Consider the following 20,791-nt stretch of genomic DNA (forward strand, 5'->3'; position numbering starts at 1 on the left):
GTATTTCTTCTGCACCAATGCTGCAACGAGAGCGGCCTCGAGTGCGCTCAACACTGAGGCAGACTCGGCAAAGCGCCACGGCACCGGTATGCTAGGTTCTGGATCTCCTTCGAACTTGATGTGAGAGGCAAAGGTAGCCGCTTCTTGGGGGAGATACTGACGGAGCCACTCGTTATCCAAAACTGCAGCCCGAAGGGTTTGGCAAGCCTGCTCTGGAACCGAATACTTGATGCAAGACGCATCGAGGTCCGCGGGAAGTCCACTTGCGTCGCCCATTGTTGCGGTCGTCTTGGTGCGGTGAGATTCTGCTCTAGCACAGAACAGCCAAGATGGACAAGACCGGCTATGTTTCTGATATATGGCTTCCCCTGGGCTGGGGTTCTGAGACAATTGGAGACTCTCCCCTCTACCTACTGGTATACGCGGGGTATCTTTACCAAGCTGCCGACTTTTGAGCCGACTTAGCCCTCCACATCTTTGGCAGCCAAACTCTGTGTGGACTCCGCAGTGCTACGGAGACGAATGAAGACGTGCGAAGGCTTTTGTACCATGGTCATATGGAAGGCTGGGACAGGAAGCCGAGCCGTTGCCACAATGGAAAGAATGCTTCTCGGCTCCGAGCATATCGTTCGGCGAGCAGGCTTCATTTTATTCGTGTGGAAGCTGTTTGACCCCAGATTTTACCCCACAAATCCTTTCTTCCCCGTTCTATGAGCCATCGTATGCGCTTTCAGTCAAGAATGCTATAAAAGACGGCTGAGTCGCCGCACAGATGGGTTCCTATTCTCCAAGTCGAGCAAAGGTGAACGCCGGTAACTTGATTAGGGGAAAGAAAACACGGCAACATGGCTTTGGAGAAAGAAATCATCGTCCCACAGCACACTGAAGACCGAGCCATCGATGGTGATGTCAAGTCTGAGTCGGACAACGTGGACGATGACCCTGTCTACAGCTTGAGGGAGCAGCGCAAAATCATCCATCGCGTCGATCGACGCCTCATCAGCATGCTGGGACTTATCCATATCGTCTCCCTTGTGGACAGGGGCAACCTTGGAGCCGCATCCATTGCTGGCATGCAAAAAGATTTGAAGCTGGTTGGCAGCCAATATGTAAGACAAGCTTATCCTCCCTACTACTGCTACTCTTGTTGCTCACTCGACGGTGACAGAGCATCATAGCACTCATGTTCTTCCCCACCTACGTTGCATTTCAACCGATTGCCACGGTGGTTTTTCGCAAGATCGGCACCATTTACTTCTTGTCCGGCGTGACATTCCTCTGGGGGGTTGTTATGGTACGTTACGCGTGCTATCCCCAATCACATAACGCAGCGTCTGACCAAACTTGTCTCGGAAGATGTGTGGAGGCTTTGTGAATGATTGGACCCAGCTGATTGGGATCCGGTTACTCATCGGGATCCTCGAAGCTGGCATGTTTCCTGGCTGCGTGTATCTGATCTCCACATGGTATTCCCGATACGACATACACAAGCGATTCGCCGTCTTCTATCTCGTAGGCAATGTGGCTTCGGCCTTTGCCGGCATCCTGTCGTACGGATTCATGGAAATGGCACGTGGTGTCCCCCTGGCCTACAACTTTTATGCTAACGCCTGGGCAGGGAGGTACCGCTGGCATTGAGGGATGGCGGTGGATCTTCATTATGGAGGGGCTGATAACAATCGTCGTCGGCATTGTCTCGTATTTTGTCCTTGTGGACTTTCCGGACAAGATGAAATCGTCGAAACGTCGATTTTTGTCCCCCGCCGAGTACGACTTCATCCTTCGCCGCATCGACAAGGACCGTGCGGACTCCCAGGCCGACAAATTCAGCCTCAAGAAATATCTCAGCGCGGCCACCGATCTCAAGATCTATGCCTTTGGGTTGATTTTCTACGCCTGCACCACTGCGGCTTACTCTTACGCCTACTTCTTACCCATCATCTTCCAAGAGGGGATGGGGTTCTCGACCAGCGTCTCTCTCTGCCTCAACTCACCGCCGTACGTCTTGGCAGGCATCGTGATGTTGGGAACTGCATGGGCCGGCGACAAGTATCATGTCCGGGGCCCCATCCTGGTCTTCAACGCGTGCTTGTGCCTTGTTGGACTGCCTCTGATGGTGAGATCCGGACCACATTTACCTATTCCAGAACGTCGAGAGCTGACTCGAAACCTCTTGAAATAGGCATTCACGGAGAACAATGCCAGCAGATTGGTTGGTGTCTTTTTGGCGGTCTCAGGCACCAATGCGAATGTCCCTGCGGCAATGGCATACATGGTAAGGAAGTGATCCTGCCTCCAGACCCCCATTGATCGACATACTGAAGGTTTTCTACAGGCAAACAACATCCGCGGACAGTGGAAGCGGGCCTTCTGTAGCGCCGTGTTCGTCATGTTAGGCGGCACTGGTGGTATCACTGGTTCTACTGTCTTCCGCTCCCAGGATGCCCCCGAGTACCACCCGGGCATGATCACCTGTATCGCTGCCAACGGCATGATAATTTTGCTCGTCATCCTTCTATCAATCCATTTCCGCATCTGCAATGGCAAGGCCGATCAGAACAGGATCTTGATCGAGAACCTAGTGGGTTTCAGGTATACCTATTAGTCTCAGGCTGCCGAGCCAGCGACCCCAGAGTGTGATGTGGCAAGAGTCTGGTTCGACTTCAGCGGGCCTTAATTTACCTATGAGGCTCTGAGGCTGGCTATCCTCCTCGCTGATCATCCCCGTGTTTAGTTGAACAAAATTAGGTGGTTCAGATATACCGAGTGTAGCTACCTAGGTAGGCTTAGATAGAAAAGTGCCAGGGGGGTTTAGTACTTTTCGACCTCTCAGCTCTGAAGCTATCCCGCTTGTCGTCCCTTTGAGGGTAGGTAGCTGCTACAGATGGTCCATCATTGATATGGTGGATAGATGTTTCGATTCTCATGACTTTCGAGAGCCGGCCAACGCCTGTAAGGATATCTCGAGATTAGCGACTGTGTCGGGGGTCGCTGAACGGCAAGGAATTAAACCCAACGGGTTAGGATCACAGACGGATCGTTTCTTGTTATACACCGTCCTCGGCATCCATGTTAGGTTTGCTCCAAGAGTGCGGCATATGACTCTAAACTCTGACTGACTATGTCAACAACGCCCCAACACGTGTTGCCTTTAAAAGTCCTCGCCCAGATTCGAACAATGGCACCGCCCAATTGTCTCATTCTCGCCTCATCCTCCACCAGATGCAACGTTGCCCAGCGGCCTCCTTGCTCCTGTGCTTGTCCGTTCCCTGGTGAACACAGATATCTGGTGACTTTGGTCTCGTCCACCATCCTCTTGATCCATAGGAAGAGCAGTTGTTCGCGGGCCGACATCGAAGTCGGGCTGCCCGACCCTGGGAGCGCAAGGAGCCATCGACTCAGCAGAAACGCGTATTCCAGGCTGACCAGAGAGTGCTGGACGCTCCAGTAGAACGAGTGGCTCCGCGCAACGAAGTCGATGCCCAGGCGCACTGGCATGGACAGAGCGTGTGCCGCATGGAGCAGAGCCATCACAAGTCCAGAGGTACGTTCGACCGGAGGCGCTTGGATCAATGATTGAGCAATCAATGCCGGGTCTTGCGAAATGAGAGCCCTTGAGGGTCCAAGGTCGAGGTATGATCGCACATAAGCCTGGCCCAGGAGTGCGGTTGAGGTGAAAGCGATCGGCCCCGCCGGGTTGCGAGGATTGGTGCTTGATTCGGGGGTCTGTTTCCAGCGGAGTTTCCAAGCTCGAAGCGCGTCCTCGATTATGGCCAAATCCTCAGCACGTAGGCTTTGGCTTGGACTTCGTCGTGACGGTGAGGATGTGCACAACTGACGAGCAAAGAAGATGTGTTGGAAGATGCCGTGCAAGAGGACGTGGTTCCCCATAGGAGTTGACAGTGGGAGATTATTCGGAAGAGAGGGTGGCCGCTCGAAAAGAAGGGCAAAAGAAGTCTGAAACGGCATTCCTGTGGCGGTCCCCGATCGGCAACACATTTCATACGTGATCCTCCATTCATCGGCGCTGGTGGCTTTCCACAAGGCGGAAGAACATGGCAGGTTCAGCCTGAGGTCTGCGTTCAGAATCAGAGGAGCTCTATTATACATGATCGAGTGCAGGTTGAAAAAGGTGAAGGCCGCAAGTTTGGTCCGTCGACTACACTCTTGCTTCACCCATTGACGCCAATTTATGTCGTCTGATTGGGTCGTCAGATTGAAGGTTGTCTCATCATCCTCGCTCAAGCCATCTTCCCGGATCATGGATGCCAGTATCTCTTGAAAGGAAAGCATCTCCTGGAGTATCGCTCTATCCTTTCCCCATGTCGCGAAGATGGTAAGCAGGAAGAGAGCCTGGATGTTCTCCAGTAGATCTGCCTGTTTCGGTTCACACCTACCAGGCTGGGCGCTTTCGATATTGTTCCACTCCCGAGAGCCCCTCTGGGTGGCGGAAATGGCGAGACTGAAGCCTCCTTGGCGGTTCAGACTATGGATCAGAAGGGCTCGCGAAGCGTAGAAGAAATCAAACCCCCGGTCTTCTTCGAAACGATATTGAGAACCACATGCTGCTAGTGCAAGTGTAAGTGCGGGACTACAGCTCTCTATCGAGACCGTGGAGGTGTGGATGAATGGATGGTGTTCGTTCAGTCCGTCAATGAAGCCATCAAACGAGCGCGAGAGTGCCCATCTGGACGGTAAAGCGAAGTCTGTAGGAAGTATATCTTTCAGACCCTCGAGTCTCTTAACAAAGGCGTGGTATTCTGGCTTTCCGACGTTGCGGATGGATGTCACGTTGGCTGCTGGTTCATCCGCGGGAGGTTTTCTCCTGCCATCGGGGTCGCGAGACTCGGGTTGCAGAGATGGCAAACGTGAGCCGAAAGTCGAGTATGGAGCATCTTCATTCTGAAACCGCGGATTGGGATAAGGCTCCACCTGGCCTTGCTGTTGAAAGTTTGACGTTGAGATTATCGAGAAATCCGTCGTAAGGCAAGGTGATTCGATGGTTGAGACCACCTCGGGTTCCCAGCTTTGGCTCAGCCCGATGCTTTCCAGGAACAAGTTAAAATCTTGCATCGGGTCCTGTAATGGTGCAGACAGGGCAAATGGAAGCATACTGCTATCTTCAAATGCATCATCCCTGATTTCAATGCGGGAATCGTCTCGAGGCTGTGTTTCTGGATGCCACTGAGTGACTTCGTTCGGCAACTGCATTGGGTCCGCAAGATTCTCAGGTATCGCAGAAGCAGCAGCCGCGGGTGTCCTCCGGGTCACCATGGTGTCTTGTGCTGGCGTTGTTGCACTGGAAGTCATTGTCCTTGGAGGCGACGATTGAAGTGAAGTTCCCACTCCATTGTCTTGCGTCGCAGCGTCCTGAGCGGATGAGTGAATCAGTCGATTGTGGCGTACCAAAAGGTCGCTTCTGCCAAAGGATTTCGAACACGTTTGACACTGGTATGGTTTCTCATTTGTATGCCTTCGCAGGTGCCGCTGCAGGTGCTCGAGGCGGGAGAACGACCGCTGGCAGAATTGGCATGCTGGAGGTACCCGGCGACGTACTTTACCCTTCCCCTGCACCTGCTGTTGAGATTCTGATCCATTCTTCGTAGACATGAATGGTTATCGGATTTGAGCATCCGGCGACTCGAAGAGGGGGTAGATGTGCTTACGCACTCCCAGCTAAGCAAGTAAAGCAAAATGTACTAAGCCGGCGTGATGGGTGGCGGCATTAAGGTGGCGGCATCTGCCCAGGGGAGTTGGGGGTTTTATATAGACATAACTTAGTTCTGCATTTGAAGGTGCGGGGACACTCGGCCTCAGCCTTGCGGGGGCAAACCTCCACCCCATCTCCAAATACAGAGTCACCAGAGTGACCTGCAAGTCGCCACTTTGATTACCCCAAATATTGCCCGCAAGTTGAAGGGTGATTTTGGTAGAGCTGTTCATGACGTTTGGAATCTCAAGTAGAGCGGAGGTGTGGGAACAACTTGCTCAATTGATCTATCTACTGGCGCTACCTCGAGCAACTGCAGTTTGTGTTGCAGAAACAGTGCCGCAGTGATCAACTCGTCCATGATTGAGCAACACGAGGTAGGTGTTTCAATAGTGATAGGTTATTGAGAGGGATCCAAGAGCAAAGTAGGGACAAATCGAATCCTTCATTTTGAAAACTATAGTCGATGCATGAAATCCGTTGTTACTATCTGTGAAATGAAATTTGCCCCTTTGAGTCTCCTAGCTTTATTCCTCTACTTTCTCCCTTCGCTCCATCTCACATTCGGCACATTCGATAAGTTTATCCATCAATCAGACGGTCAACATCTTGTCCAGAGCAGGGCGGTTGCGTGGTACAAATCTGACCTTGTACTCCGGAGGCCGCGCTGCGAATGCATCTGGTTCCGTCGAATCCTGGATGAAAGATTGTCGTAGTTAGCATGGGAATCAGGGGCAGAGTGTATCTTGCGGCAAAGGCTTACCCGCAGTGGATCAATTCCCCAGTTGTTATCGGACGGATCTCTGCTGAGTTCGATTTTGAATGCCCATATCAGGCGGAGGAGCATCGTGTACAGTTGACGACTAGCCAGCTGGTTACCGGCGCACATACGTGTGCCTATCCGTTGAAAGGAGGTTAGCATGAGAAAGCTTCCAGGCTTTAGAGCCTTCTACCCACCCATTCCAAATGCAGCGTGATCAAGGCGTGTGTTTTCATCCTCGAACCAGCGTTCCGGGCGATATTCGTTGACATCGGGTCCGAAGAAAGACTCATCTGAGGCCATTTCAGCATTTGGCTGCCCAAGCAAATTTCTTATTTATTAGTTCACCATACCTCGGTTGCAACCCCAAGCATTCAAGAAGACGGTGGTCCCCTGGGGGATGAATATGCCCTTGTACTCGATATCTCGTATAGCATTTCGCGGCAAAGACAGTCGGAGGACAGAGAAGAAGCGTAAGCTCTCTTTGACAAGAGCTGAAAGGTACTGAACCTTTTCCTCTTGCACGTCTCCCCAGTTCTCCGCCTCATAGACGTCCCTGATGGCCTGATAAGCTGTCTCTTGTATGTCCGGGCGGCGGGCCAGAGTGCCAATTGTCCATGTCAGAGTGTTTGCAAGTGTATCGATACCACCCGAGACCATGGACATATTGATCGACATTAGCTCAACTTCGGTGAATTTGTGATCCGGGTCTCGTAGGACGTTTCCCTGAATGCAGGGTTTGTCCGTGCCCAATTTCATCTGCTGCTTATGCTCTTCGCTAAAGCGATACAGATACGCCAACCGTCTTGCATTGGTGTTCTTCGCGTGAGCTGACTTGAGATTAATTGGGTTCCATCTCAAAAGGGGAACGTAGTCCTGCATAGCACCAACGACGGACCGGAAGCCGGACACTTGTTCCTCAACATACAGTATCTCCTCAAACAACCCGGCTTCTTTGGGAAGTCTGCTGCCGTAGTTGACTGTCATTGTCAGATCGAGAATGGTGTGGAGAATCAAAGGCTTGGGGTTGATCGCCACTTGTCCAGATTTGCCTTGGTTCAAGAGTTCCGAGATCCAGTCTCGCGAGGTCTCTTCAATGAGAGGCGTATATGATACCACCGCGGTCCTGTTCATGGCACTTGCTGCGGCTTTACGGCGTCTCTTGGTGGATTCACTCCTGTGGAGCTCGCTGAGTAAAATGCTTGTCAGGGCTGGGGGGATACATACCATGTCGTTGTCCCAATCGTGGAAGCTACGCTTGAGAGTACACTGTGGAAAGTGTAGAATCGAGGCCGATCCAACAAAGCACCGCCCTGGCCAACAAAAACGTCTTTGGCTGCCTGCATAGAGGTGAAGACGACGATCGGCATGTTGCCAAACATGATCTGGTAGACCCCGCCGTACTCTTTACCCCATTTTCGAAGTTGCTCAGGAGGGTCTGGATAGACTTGAAGAAGATTGCCAACGATTGGGAGACCTGTTGGGCCTTTGATGGGTAGCCTGGCGCTTCTTCTGCGGATTTCGCTGACTACCAGGTATGTGCCCAACAGAACCGGTAAAGCAATTGCGAGTGTTACGATCAAGTCTGTAGGCGAGGCCCGGACGACTGCCGGCACTTGCAGGACACGTAATTTGGAATCCATGATTTCAGGTGTTTCCTGGAACTCGACCAAGTACTGTTGAGAAGACGGCTCTAAGATTCTCACGAAAGACCTGTTTATAAGTCAAATGGGAGAGGAAATCAAAGAGCAGTTCTCTCCGCGCACTGATTCTTGGAGTTCTCTCCTCATCTAGAAACGCACAATTTTGGGCCATTCAACCTCAATCCCATTTGATTGATCGTCAGCAGGAGACTTGGGGATGTCTTGCCGCCACTTGATCCTTGCACTTCTCGGTAAATCATCATACCAATGCTGAGTACGTCGGTTTCCTATGCGGAGAAATGTTGATTGTTCAAACGAGGCGTACTACCTTGCGACGTGATTACAGGTGGGGGCATCACTCTATTCATCTCCAACAGATTTCTATATTTTCATGTTATTCATCGAGAAAGATTAGCTTCCCCAGACTTCCCCGGACCAACTGATTGGCTTACTGTACTGTGGGAAAGGTGGCGGCCATCGCGACTCAAAATGTGGGGACAACTACACCTTAGCAGAAGAAATGAATGCAGCCTCGACATGGAAGGTGTACAATCTATTTAAGACCTAAATGCGCTGATATATCTCCTCCTACAAAACCCAAAGTCGAGTGACAATTACTCCTGCTTTCTGGGTCGAAGTTGCGCTCTTTCAATTTCACAATGACTGCCCCTCGAGAACTTCCAATCACTTACGACCCTTCGGTTGAGAAGGGCGTCGAGATACATGCTGAACGGGCCGAAGACATTAACGCCTTGTCCGACCCGGACGAAGGCAAGACGGACGAAGAGAGAAGAGCCATCGTATGTCGCGCTTCAACTTTTGCTCCTCATGGAGTTCTATAATTTCTGACATTCCCCGGCAAAAGGACCGCAAATTGATGTGGAAAGTCGACATGTGGATTATCCCATGGCTTTCCTTCCTGTACCTGCTGTCTTTCCTCGACAGGACTAACATTGGGAATGCGCGGCTGGCGGGCTTGGAGGATGATCTCGGCATGAAGGGACACGACTATAACAATGCATTGACAGTCTTCTTTGTATGGCTCCACAAATCTTAGAATGGTTGTCATGCTAATCACTCGCCCAGGTGAGCTATGCTATAGCAGAGGCTATGACAAATGTTCTTCTGAAGCGATTGACGCCGCGAATCTTCTTTATGGGAATTATGGTACTCTGGGGTAAGCGCCCTAATCCTTAAATAGACGGGTCGGTTCATTCTTGATTCTGCCCGTCTACTTCTCCCATCACTCTCTCCCTACATGCTTACGAAGATATCCAGGATTCATTATGACAATGATGGGTCTTGTGACAAGCTATGGGGGGCTACTCGCTGCCAGATTTTTCCTTGGTCTTGCGGAGGCTGGTCTATTTCCAGGTATGTGGCACTCTATAAAAAGTTTTTTCTTTCGAAGCTAATCTAATGCGAGATAGGTGCTGCCTATTATCTGTCTTGCTGGTACCGGCGAGACGAGATCGGAATCCGAGCAGCCATATTCTTCTCAATGGCGGCCCTAGCTGGATCGTTTGGTGGACTTCTGGCCGCTGCCATCTCAAAGATGGACGGGGTGGGTGGTAAACCAGGCTGGGCATGGATCTTCATCCTCGAAGGTATCGGGACTATGATTGTCGGCTTCGTATGTACTCTCCCCTCTTACAGTGTTGTGGTTCTAGAGATTCGATTCTTTGCCCTTCTCTCATGTGACAGCTTCTGACAATCTACAGATCACTTGGTGGATGATATCTGATTGGCCGGATACCGCTCGGTTCCTCACAGAAGACGACCGACTTCGTCTCCGTCGCCGTTTGGCTAAGGATAAACAGTCTTCAACCGCAGAAGCATACGATAAGCGCCATATCTTTGCAGCCTTTCGGGACTGGAAAACCTGGGGCTTTGGGCTCACACTGGTAGGATCTGAGATTGCACTTTATGCGTTTTCCTTGTTCCTCCCAACCATCCTCGCTGGGCTTGGGTACGCTGGGACGCATGCTCAGTTACTCTCAGTGCCACCCTATGCCTGTGCTGCGGCAATTACCATTTTCACTGGTTGGGTCGCCGACAAAACCAAGTGTCGTGGATACTGCAATATGGCTGTCGCAACCCTCGGGATCACAGGGTTTGTGATGCTGCTATCCACAGAAAATCCTCACGTTCAATACGCCGGCACATTTCTGGCAGCTATGGGCATATACCCGACAATTCCTAATATCACCGCATGGGTCGCAAACAACATCGAAGGGGTCTACAAGCGAGGCGTCGTCATTGGTATTGTCGTGGGCTGTGGCAACATCAACGGTATCGTCAGCGCAAATATATACTTATCCAGCCAAAAACCCCGGTATTGGACGGGCCACGGAACAGTGCTGGCAGCATTGACGCTCTTCTTATTTGGCGGTAGCGTTCTCATGCATGTGTTACTGAGAATGGAGAACAGGAAGAGACTCTCGGGTAAGAGAGATCGGATGCATGAAGGGAAAACGGTGGACGAGATATGGGTTGCAGGTGATAATAGGCCTGATTTCATCTATACCCTTTGAAAGGGAGGCCAGAATTCATGTTATATTGGGAATGATGAACAGGCGAGAAAGGAAAATACTAGCTGCTGGTCTTGTCTTCGTAGTTGTGATTAGCTGCTCGCCGCTTTGCCCCTCGTCGGCTCACCTGCTGCTTCCGATTTCAACGTCCGCATAGGGTCCTCTAGCCTCGGCAGACCCTTCACACTCCCTACTTAAGAGCTTGAAGCCCCCAAGGCGGCTAGCCTATGAGTGGCGATTCTTCATATCATAACAGGCGTACGAGTGACCATGGCCGGGGATGGCAGACTCTCGTTTGTGCAGGTGGAAGGCAAGCGACGGTCCGCAGTCGCCTGTCAACGGTGCAAGGCGAGAAAGGTACGCTGTAGTGTCACGGCGACCGGCCATCCATGCGCAAATTGCCGTCACGACGGGACAGAGTGTGAAGTTCAGCCCAGGAAGAAGCATGTGTGCGTATCATTCATACCTGCCTCCACCAATTCTCTTCTAACAAGCGCCCCTAGGCAGAGAACTACAAGGGGAAAGCATCGAGCCCTGGTGCCGAATTCGAGAAGCCCTGTTCAGATTGCATCAAACTCTCCTGGGTCGCCAGACGCAGTGACTCGATTGGATTCAAGCCACCAGTTGAATGATGCCTTACCATCCATGTCTATATCTGCCAATCTCCAAGGACTGAATGATATGGGCTCTCGGCATAGCGTATTGAGCTCCGACACTCCTGATGAAGGGAGACACCCAGCCTCATTTGCCGAAGCTGTGCAAGCAAACAGTGCTTTCCATAACGAACGGCAGTTCTATTCAGGTATCGTGTGCCAGGCTAGGTCTCGTCGCGACCAATCTGACAATCTCAGGCGACCGTCAGGGCCTCGTTCACTCCGTGATGGAAATTTGCTCCGGCCAGCGACCGACTGTGGGCTCAGCGCTATGGCTTCAGATGCGCCCACAGGAGCCCAAAAAAGTATGGGAACACCATGATTGGGTTTACCTGCAAAGTAAAGGAGCATTTGATTTGCCTAGCCCCGAGATCTGTGACTCGCTCATCCGCGGCTATTTTGAGCACGTCCATCCATTACTACCAGTCCTCGACGCCGGCCACTTCCTATTACAATTGTCGTTGAAGGGTGTTTCAAGCATGAACCTTCTATTGCTGTGGAGCGTTCTTTTCGCCGCTGCAAATGTAGGCCCCTTTTCGTGTAGAGAGATGGTCACAACTGACGATGTCTAGTTCGCTGAACCAGAAACTCTGCAAGCAGCTGGATATGCCTCTAGAAAGGCAATGAAGCGTGCGATGTACACCAAGGCTAAGGTACTTCCCTGCAGATAAACTCGAAGCCGTTACTTAATCATTTCAACAGGCTCTATACGACAGCGACTACGAGGATGACAAAATCTGTGTGGTTCAGTCGGCGAGCCTCTTGGGCTTCTGGTACTCGGATGCCGAGGACAGAAACGGACCTTGGCATTGGCTGGGAATTGCCACTGGCCTTTGTCAGGTAATGGGACTGCATCGTGAACCACATTTGGCGTCGGAGAGTGCATCCACAAGACTTCGGCAGCGATTGCTTCGGCGAATATGGTGGTCTTGCTTCATGAGAGATCGCTGGTTATCGCTGGGATTGGGGCGACCTATGCGAATCAATATCGACGACTGTGATGTTCAGATGCCGGACGCCCAAGACCTGACTGCAGAGGTTGAACAATTGCCTCCCGAGGTTACCAACAAATACTTACCCAGCTCAATGAGTGAACTCGCAGTTATCTGGGTCAGGCTCATTAGATTGAGCCACATTCTTGGAAAGATTCTGCGGACGAACTACCAGCTATCGCCAGGCGACCCGGACAGCGGCACTATCGAAGCCCATGAAATTGAGCTGGAAAGTTGTCGATTTGCCCCGGATCCCCCACTTGGAAAGAGTTCATTCCTCGTCTCCCTGAACAGGTTGCAGTTTGAGATGCTTCTTGAGTTGGTTACACCCGTATACCAGAGATTTTCTACAGGTAGCTTACGTGAACTTGCAGAGCCACAGTAGTTGTTCTTCACCGACCTGCGATCAACTTCCAAGACCCCCCCGACAGCCCGAAAAGTCCTGAAGCGTCAGAGCCACTACGGAAAGCCATGGGAGCAGCTGGTCGGATGAACCATATCATCGAGAAATTGATTTCTTTCGATATGGTACATCATTTAAGGCCCATGAGGTGACGAAGGATGCCCCCAGCATCGAAATCAAGCGCGACACTGACTCGCTTTCCAGTGTTACTGCCATAGTACCAGCAATGCAAATGCATTTGCTTGAGTGCAGATCAAACCGTCCTCTGGCTCGAAGCCTTGCGTGGTCGAAGCTTGGGGAGTGCATGATGGTTATATCAGAATTGCGCAATACCTATTGGGGTGCAGACTTCACCTTCAAGCTTTTTGAAACTGCGCAGGCTATTCTGAAAGGCTCCGGAGATCAGTCCGCAAGACAAAGTAACGGCTTCGACAGAAACCCGGACAACAGCAATGCAAATGGGCCAAACGACCAAGGAGAGACGGCCGTCGACATCGACAATCGTCTTCAATCCAATCCTTTCTATTTGATGGACGGCTCTAACATATCTTTCGATCAAATTTACAGTGATCCCCTGTGAGTTCCGCAGTTCTCAAACTTCTCCGTGTTTAACGCTCACACTCGAGACAGATATGAGATACCAGACCCCGCCATTGTTGACCCGTGGAGTCTGGAAGAATTTCAAAACATGTTCGACTTGCCGTTTAACATGAATGCGCCATGAGGCCGTCTCCAGAGTATCTGGAAGCCCTAGAGAGTTCACGACTCGATCAAATCAAATGCTCCGATCTTTGAGTTCAGCTCTTTCTCCAATATATCAAAGTACCACACGGGGTTACCGTCCTCGTCCAGCTCAGTGTTGGTGTATCCATTCCCAAGGTACGTGAATCTGTTTCCGTCTCCGAGGTATTGAATTTCGAAATCCTCAAAGCGGGGTTCTTTAAGAGTCTCAAAATAATGTAGACGACTACCAGGCCATATCGCCGTGACTGGACCATGTGTTTTGCCATTCTTGAACCACGACCGACACGCTCTGTATGGCAATCAGCTTCAGTTCGTTTCAGGGAGGGAGAAAATGAACTTTGCGACGTACGAGGACCACGCAGTGCGCTTGAGCAGCTCCTGGGTGTGAACAAAGAAGTCGGTCACAGCTTGAGCTGTCGGCACAACTGACTTGATGGATTTTGCTTGCATGTATGAGATGACCTTGAACACATAGCGAGTATGCCACTCCAGAATGGGCAGAACTGATCCATGGGAAGCAGGACCGTTGGGCCCGGGAAAGTCTTTGGAAGCGCATTGTTAGTTCTGTATTGCCTTGAGGCGATAGCTGAGCATGAACAGATGGTCGGAGTAAGTACTTACGGAACATATTTGGAAAGCCCTCGGCCATGATACTCAAATATGACTTGGGAAAGTCACCCCATTCTCCTCGCAAAGTTCTGCCATCCTGGCCGACAACTGTATAGGATGGGCTGAAGCTTGTGTCGAAACCTGTCGCAAAGACAATAACGTCGACCTCGGTATGGGTGCCTGAGGAATCGATCAGGCCTGTCGGGGTTACCTCGACGGCAGATTGGCTTATGACCTCGACATTGTCTTTCAGCAGCGACTGAAGATAATCGGACCCGGGAGTCATCCTTCGACATCCCAGCGCATATTTTGGAATGAGATGGCTGGTCAAGCGAGGGTCTCCAGCTAGCTTCTTGAACATGCTGTCGGCAACATATTCTCGGGACGCCTTCTGATCCTCGCTGTCAAGGTGCATCTGGGTGTGGAATTAGTATCGGGAACTCCGAGGCAGTCGATAAATCGAGAGCATTCAAAATTACCAGGGTGAACCGCTTGTTCAACTCTCCTTCGACGTCTCGGCAGTACTTGTCTAAGGCGGCAGGGTCTCTTTCAAACTCCTTCTTTTGTTCTTCAGAATCTGGAAAAGTAAGGTCAACGAGTCCACACCCAATCGAGGAGGCTTCTGAGGGGAAAGCACTCACAGTCAAAATTGACGCCCCCTGGAGCGGCGTGTTTGGCACCAAACCCTGCTGTAATCCATACTGGCGACCTCAGGAACGCATAAAGCCTGCCCACCTGAGGCTGAATCGACGGTATGATTTGAACTGCAGAGGATCCACCGCCCACAACCGCGACCTTCTTGCCCTCCAAGACAACAGAGTCATCCCAAGCTGCACTGTGAAGAACTTGGCCCTCGAAGGTTTGGATTCCGGGAATATCTGGAAACTTCCAGGAACTACATCAGCTGAATTAGCACGCGAGAAGACAAAGTGGTGGAAGTTCGGGGTTCTTCTGTACTTCAAAATACCGTGGCACGAGGCTAGGATCTCTCCTTCGTCGGTAAACTCGGAACCGTCAGCTCTTTGGCCCTTCAATTGCCATACGCCTTTATCCTGGTTCCATCGAGCCTCCTCGATCTTGTGACGGAATTTGACAAATTGCTCCAGTTCGTTCTGCACTGCGAAGTCTTTGAGGTACTGTCTGATCTCCTCCGCCCCCGCGTAATAGCTCTTCCAGTCTGGCTTTCGCCAGAAGGTGAACTGGTACGAATGGCTCGGGATGTCGCAGGTGCAGCCAGGGTACCGGTTCTCTAGCCAGGTGCCGCCAACGTCTGCGTTCTTCTCGTAGATGGTGAAGGTCACGTCCGACAGCTGTCTCAGTGCCTTGTAAGCGACCTGCAATCCGCCGGCGCCAGCTCCGATGATTAGCATCCGTATCGGTCGCCGGGTGTGCAATGGCTGTTCTTGGATGGTATAACCGTTGGAAGAGAAGACGGAGCGATACCACTCATTTTCGTGTTCTTGGGTGGGCTTCGATATATGTTCGCCATTGACGGTAGATCGAGGCTTCAGAGACAGAGCAGGCGGCTCGTTGATGATGGGATCGTGCAGTGACATGTCCGTATTTGATATATTGCTAGTTCCTTACACGGCTCCTGGTCAAAAAGGGTTTGATGTGTAGCAAAATTACTCGCTCATGAGCTGGTTACTCTTTTATAACCGTAGCTAGATCTAATCACACCTACGTGGTATGGCTCACTGTGCCCTAATTCCATCGGATGTTTGTCGTGTAGCTTATTGCCTATGGACACGCTGATAGAACTTGTCCGCCGCGCCGAGAGGTCAGGCAACACTCTGCGAGTGGCAAGGCTGCGTGATATTGAGAATTGGGTGCCGCAGTCCATCTCATTCTCCGCTAGATGGAGTGGAACTGCTTTAGCCAGAGAATGTGCTCCAGAAGAAGGGGGCAACGGAAACCGGCAACAGGGGGTGTGTCTCGCCCGGAAAAGTGGTCCAATTGCCGACAAGAAGAGTGGAAGCTTGCCGAGGAAATACTTCCTCACAAGGATATAATACCGAAAGAGGGGCTGCTCTCGGATGAAAGCAATCAATCCCGAGCCGTGAACACAGGACTGGGCATACGAGTCCGCCTCACGACAAGGTCCTCGAGGACTCCTTGCAACCAAGCAGGTCTCGATTGTGCGGAAGAGTTACAACCCTGAGATGCCGAAAGGTGTTTATTAACTGCATAGCTCGCGATACATTCGAACCCGCTACGGTGTGTGCCGATGCTTGAGCGTGTTATCCTCTAGACTCAGCCAGGACGCAAGACTTCATCTTCGAGAGCACTCACAGCTCTGCATTGCCAAACAAGGCGTCCGTAGCTGTATTATGAAGCTTGTTTCTTACATGATACAGCAGAATTTGTTTGAGGTCGAATGCCAACTGAGCTCATGTCCGCCTCACTCTGTGTGTATTTTATCAGGTCGACTTGGGCTCGACGCTTTCACGGAACCTGATGAGCGCTTCTGCCACGGGCTTTGACATCTCCATCACCATCATATGTGTTCCTGGATCTACTTCCACAAAATCAGCGGTGGTGCCTTTGCATGCTTCGGCGATTTCTTTCATCATGGCCGTCGTGGAGGACGCATCCTGCTTCCCAGAGAGCACCAGCACCGGGACTTTCAGTTCCTGGAGCCTGTCTACGCAGTCCAGTTGAGCCATTGCTCTCCACGCCGCGGCCCAATCCTCAACACGGGCCCGACGGACGCATGCTCGAGCGTACCGTACACACCAGGTGTCCTGTGCGATGGTCTCTGGGAGGAACCACCGGATAATAGACTCGGGCACCAGCGATTCCATGCCGTTCTGTTCCGCGCGGGTCGCGCGGGAGGCGAGGACTTCTGGTGCTTTGGCAGCAGTCGCCAGAACAGCCAGCGACCGCGTGCGTTGAGGATAGTCCAAGGCAAAATACTGTGCGACAGCCCCGCCGTATGAAGCGCCGTAGATGTCCGCGGACTCGATTCCCAAGGTATCGAGGAGGAGCTCCAGGTCAGCGCAGAGATGTTCCAGGCTGCGAGTCAACGATGCACCACGGGCGTATCCGTGGCCACGGAGGTCGTACGCGATGACGCGAGCACCGGTCGCTGCCAGCTGGGGGAACACCTCTCTCCACATCCTGTGGTCCATACTGAGAGCGTGGATCAGAACGACGGGGACTCCAGGCCCCTGGCTGTCTCGAACGAGCGTTTCATGATCGCCCAGGCGGACAATGTTCTCCGTGTATCCATGGGCACTCTCGGGCCAAAGCGTCGACCACAGCGACCACGTGCTCCGCACGGCGTTCACTGCTCGAGGAGCACCCACGAATGCCTGTGCGTGCCTGAACACATCTTGGACCTCTTCTCTCGTCGCTCCGTGTCTTGCTGCGCCTTCCACGTAGACTCTCAGCTGGTCACTCGTGTCGCCCATGGCCGTCAAACTAGCGAGAGACAGCAGAGCCCATTCGCGATAGCCAAGGGCCGTCTGAGCCATGTTGACGCCGAATGCATCGAGGACGCCTCTTCCTAGACCAGGGTTCTGTTCAACGACTCGGGCGACGTTGTTTGCCAAGTGGTCTCCTCCGAAACGAAATGCTTCGTGGTAGCCCATTGTTTCCACGGTTCGCGGGATCGGCTGCGTTGTGGCATGGCCGTTTGTAAGTGAAGCACTATCACATTTCCCTTGAGTGGATTTTCCGCAGCTCAGGGCGTTCGATCCTTCGCTTGGTCCATCGTTGTGGACTTCAGAGGGAGCCATGGTGTAAGATCAGATGCTGGGATGGATAAGGACAGAGAGTGTGTACTAATGTAGATCTGATAAGATGCCCTGGCAAGCTCAGCTGTAGAGGCGCAGGGTGTTATGATACAAATCTTGATTGAAAACAGGAGGATGAACAACAGTCTGAGATTCCAGGAAGACTAACAGCGGAAAGTCTTCCAGGTAATGGTCAAAAGTATGACCTTTACAACGGCCTGCATTATTGTATCAGAGCGCACAAAACCAGAGAGTTCCTTTAGTTTTGCCCAGGCCGATGTCTAACAGATTTCGACAGGTCGAGACCGAGGCGGTGCTGACCAATCGGAGGCATAGGTGTTATTCCTCCCAAGTGGGTCTTTACAAAGAGTACCGAGGGGAAATTTCCATATTAGGTAAAGTGCACTCGTGGCGTCTTGGGCTTGACTTTGGTTGGTGGCGAAGACTTCCTTGGAGTTCTAGCACAGCGCCCTCTCACGCCCCTTTGACTCTGGCGCTTCTTCCTACGAGCTGGGCTGCTCTTCCAGGTGTGGTCGAGAGCGGGCTGGAAGTGCCCCGTGGGGAAGAGAATAAGTATGCTCCGTTCTCGTTGAGGAGATATAAGAGCTCTCAGCTAACACTTACACTCAGGCATGACATTGGTGAAACAAAAAATCATCTTCAGAGGCCATTAATTCTTTCTCTCAAAAGTCTGTATCACTGCCTACTAGCATCTTACAACCACCCTGTACGGTCGTCATGGCTGCCAACAACCTGGACCTGGAAAAGGATGTCCGTTCACAACACCTCGACGTCTCAGAGTTCTCGGAAAGCAGCGAGGCGAGAGACCCCAAAGAGAAAATGCATCTCGAAGGCGGCAGCCTTGTAGTCGATCCGGTCCTGGAGAAGAAGATAAGACGCAAAGTAGACTGGCGACTCCTGCCATTGTGCGGCGCCCTCTATGCTGTCTCACTGGTCGACCGGCTCAACCTCCCGAATGCCCGCCTCGCCGGTATGGACGAGGCATTGGGCATCTCCATTGGCAATCGATACTCAGTCATCACCATGGTATTCTTCATCGGCTACATCCTCTGTGACTTCCCTGCGAACTTTGTCATGAGGAAAGTCGGTCCCGCCACGTTCTTGGGCGCCATTGGCTTCGGCTGGGGGATCTTGACGATTGGCATGGGCTTCACGAAGAGTTGGGTCTCACTCCTGGTTTGTCGGATCATCTTTGGCGCCCTGGAAGGAGGGCTGTTCCCTGGGATCATCTTCCTCCTGTCTTGCTGGTACGTTCGACACGAGGTTCAAGTGCGGTTCAGTGGCTTCTACGGCGCCGGCATGCTTATATCTGGACTTTCCAATTTGATTGCATATGGCTTGTCCAAGGCGGATGGACTAGGTGGCCTGGGTGGTTGGTCGTGGATTTTCATCTTCGGTGAGTTCGACCTGCAGCCCGTTCTTTCTGTCCTGCCATGGTCGACGCATTCTCTTCTTCTTCTTCTTCGACCGATCCCTTTGCGAAGCTAACTTGACCTTGTAATAGAGGGAATTGCTACTTGTGTGATTGCAGTCGTTGTCCTCGTCTTTTTATTGGACTTTCCGGATAAGGCGGCTAGGCCCAGAAAGCTAGCAATAAGGTCCTTTCTGACCCCCGAGGAGGCAACCGTCATCCTCAACCGTATCGAGCGAGACCGTGGAGATGCGACCCCCGAAAAGTTCTCCTTCAAGAAAATTCTCGCCGAGCTGAAAGACTGGAAGATATGGGAATGCTGTTTGCTTCTTCTCTGCAATGTAAGCACATTCTTCATTTTCATTCGACCAAAAATACTAACTGTGACATATAGAACACGGTAGCATACGCATTCGCCTACTTCCTTCCTCTCATCCTTCACGGGGCCATGGGCTACTCCATCTTGACAACTTACATCCTCATATTTCCGCCATACGTTCTTGCCGCCATCGTACGTTCTCCATCGCGTGGTGGTGAACCATGCTGATAAATACACAGTGGATGTTTATCGCCGCTTACATTGGCGACCGCTTTATGATTCGCGGACCAATCATCGTTTTCAACGCGTGCTGCACAATCGCGGGAGTAGTGATGTATTTGTCTACCATTCCCATCATTTACGTGCCTTTACTTACAAGATTCTAGGATGGGCTACGCAAATACCGCTTCTGTTCGATACGCCGGAGTCTTTCTGGGCCTCCCGCCATACAATGCCAGTATTCCGGCCATCTTCAGCTACCAGCACAATAATATCGTTGGACAGACGAAGCGTGCCATTGGAGCCGCGGTCATGATTGCAGGCGGTGGCATTGGTGGCATTATTGCCAGCAACGCCTTTCAGCAGAAAGACGCCCCTGGCTATCGACCGGGCTTGAACACTGTCATTGCTGTGCAAGCTCTCACTGTTGTGATTATTTGCAAGAACTTCTTTGTCTTCAGCCGCACCAATCGCAAGGCTGATCGTGGGGAGATTGTCATTGAAGGAAGGGAGGGATTCCGCTACACATTGTGAAAAAAAAAGCCTTTCCTAGGTCGACCTGTGGGAACCTCAATCTCTGGTGTGCGGAACTGAAAAAGCTGATATGGAATTGTCCGTGAGATGGTGTCGAAATTCTAGTATGCACGTCGCATGTTATAGTGATATGTAACAATGGGAGAAACGGCTTTTTCTGTGCCCTACCTCCAGTTCTCAGATCCAAGTGACTGTAGTCAAAATGAGCCATACACCCGCTACTTCTGAGTCGGAGGTGCCCTCACCTGCGCCATACTTGGGCCTCTTGGGATGGGAGGCATGTCTATCTTTACCACGCAAAGCTTACGATATCTCATTACCCCTGCGGTATCCAGTCAGGACACCGTGACTTGAATCTACATCCATTATTTGTGGACATGGCACCGAGCTGGAGGGATAGATCATTCACAAAATGTAGTAGAAGTATTCTGTACCACTCGAGGCGGGGCATGCTTCACAGGGAAGGAGCCCCTTTACTGATCTCAAATGCACATCTGCACTCGCG

The 20,791-nt window shown here is 51.7% G+C and overlaps 6 protein-coding genes across 6 annotated transcripts; 4 read left to right on the top strand and 2 right to left on the bottom strand.

Annotated features, from left to right (window-relative positions):
• Positions 1–3,072: 3,072 nt before the first annotated feature.
• On the bottom strand, positions 3,073–5,310 carry PV07_02550 (uncharacterized protein; the record flags this gene model as incomplete). The annotated part of the gene is made up of 1 exon (XM_016389171.1): positions 3,073–5,310. One exon carries the CDS (start codon positions 5,308–5,310, stop codon positions 3,073–3,075), a length of 2,238 nt encoding a protein of 745 aa, XP_016251073.1.
• A 3,462-nt stretch (positions 5,311–8,772) lies between these two features.
• Positions 8,773–10,647, top strand: PV07_02551 (uncharacterized protein; the record flags this gene model as incomplete). Its single annotated transcript, XM_016389172.1, has 6 exons — positions 8,773–8,913; positions 8,979–9,149; positions 9,200–9,290; positions 9,392–9,487; positions 9,544–9,746; positions 9,835–10,647. 6 exons carry the CDS (start codon positions 8,773–8,775, stop codon positions 10,645–10,647), a joined length of 1,515 nt encoding a protein of 504 aa, XP_016251074.1.
• A 500-nt stretch (positions 10,648–11,147) lies between these two features.
• PV07_02552 (uncharacterized protein) lies at positions 11,148–12,674 on the top strand (the record flags this gene model as incomplete). Its single annotated transcript, XM_016389173.1, has 4 exons — positions 11,148–11,446; positions 11,496–11,821; positions 11,870–11,950; positions 12,000–12,674. The coding sequence occupies exons 1-4, from the start codon at positions 11,290–11,292 to the stop codon at positions 12,672–12,674; spliced, it is 1,239 nt and encodes a 412-aa protein (XP_016251075.1). The 5' UTR covers positions 11,148–11,289.
• A 295-nt stretch (positions 12,675–12,969) lies between these two features.
• Positions 12,970–13,441, top strand: PV07_02553 (uncharacterized protein). The gene is made up of 2 exons (XM_016389174.1): positions 12,970–13,268; positions 13,323–13,441. Exons 1-2 carry the CDS (start codon positions 12,997–12,999, stop codon positions 13,414–13,416), a joined length of 366 nt encoding a protein of 121 aa, XP_016251076.1. The 5' UTR covers positions 12,970–12,996; the 3' UTR covers positions 13,417–13,441.
• A 2,876-nt stretch (positions 13,442–16,317) lies between these two features.
• On the bottom strand, positions 16,318–17,998 carry PV07_02554 (uncharacterized protein). Its single transcript, XM_016389175.1, has one exon. The coding sequence runs from the start codon at positions 17,783–17,785 to the stop codon at positions 16,466–16,468; it is 1,320 nt and encodes a 439-aa protein (XP_016251077.1). The 5' UTR covers positions 17,786–17,998; the 3' UTR covers positions 16,318–16,465.
• Positions 17,999–18,260: 262 nt separating this feature from the next.
• On the top strand, positions 18,261–20,468 carry PV07_02555 (uncharacterized protein). Its single transcript, XM_016389176.1, has 6 exons — positions 18,261–18,355; positions 18,413–19,199; positions 19,308–19,555; positions 19,609–19,725; positions 19,773–19,867; positions 19,920–20,468. The coding sequence occupies exons 2-6, from the start codon at positions 18,521–18,523 to the stop codon at positions 20,284–20,286; spliced, it is 1,506 nt and encodes a 501-aa protein (XP_016251078.1). The 5' UTR covers positions 18,261–18,355; positions 18,413–18,520; the 3' UTR covers positions 20,287–20,468.
• The last annotated feature ends 323 nt before the right edge of the window (positions 20,469–20,791 follow it).

The sequence above is a fragment of the Cladophialophora immunda genome (genome assembly GCF_000835495.1).
Source record: "Cladophialophora immunda strain CBS 83496 unplaced genomic scaffold supercont1.2, whole genome shotgun sequence".
Lineage (NCBI taxonomy): Eukaryota > Fungi > Ascomycota > Eurotiomycetes > Chaetothyriales > Herpotrichiellaceae > Cladophialophora > Cladophialophora immunda.

What these genes read in the sequence shown, in the direction of transcription:
- PV07_02553 (XM_016389174.1), top strand. Translation starts at nt 12,997, where the DNA reads ATGATGGTTATATCAGAATTGCGCAATACCTATTGGGGTGCAGACTTC. An exon ending in CAAATTTACAGTGATCCCCT is followed by an intron (nt 13,269 to 13,322) that starts GTGAGTTCCGCA and finishes CACTCGAGACAG; the next exon opens with ATATGAGATACCAGACCCCG.
- PV07_02554 (XM_016389175.1), bottom strand. Translation starts at nt 17,785, where the DNA reads ATGGCTCCCTCTGAAGTCCACAACGATGGACCAAGCGAAGGATCGAAC.
- PV07_02555 (XM_016389176.1), top strand. Translation starts at nt 18,521, where the DNA reads ATGGCTGCCAACAACCTGGACCTGGAAAAGGATGTCCGTTCACAACAC. An exon ending in CATACGTTCTTGCCGCCATC is followed by an intron (nt 19,726 to 19,772) that starts GTACGTTCTCCA and finishes ATAAATACACAG; the next exon opens with TGGATGTTTATCGCCGCTTA. An exon ending in ACAATCGCGGGAGTAGTGAT is followed by an intron (nt 19,868 to 19,919) that starts GTATTTGTCTAC and finishes ACAAGATTCTAG; the next exon opens with GATGGGCTACGCAAATACCG.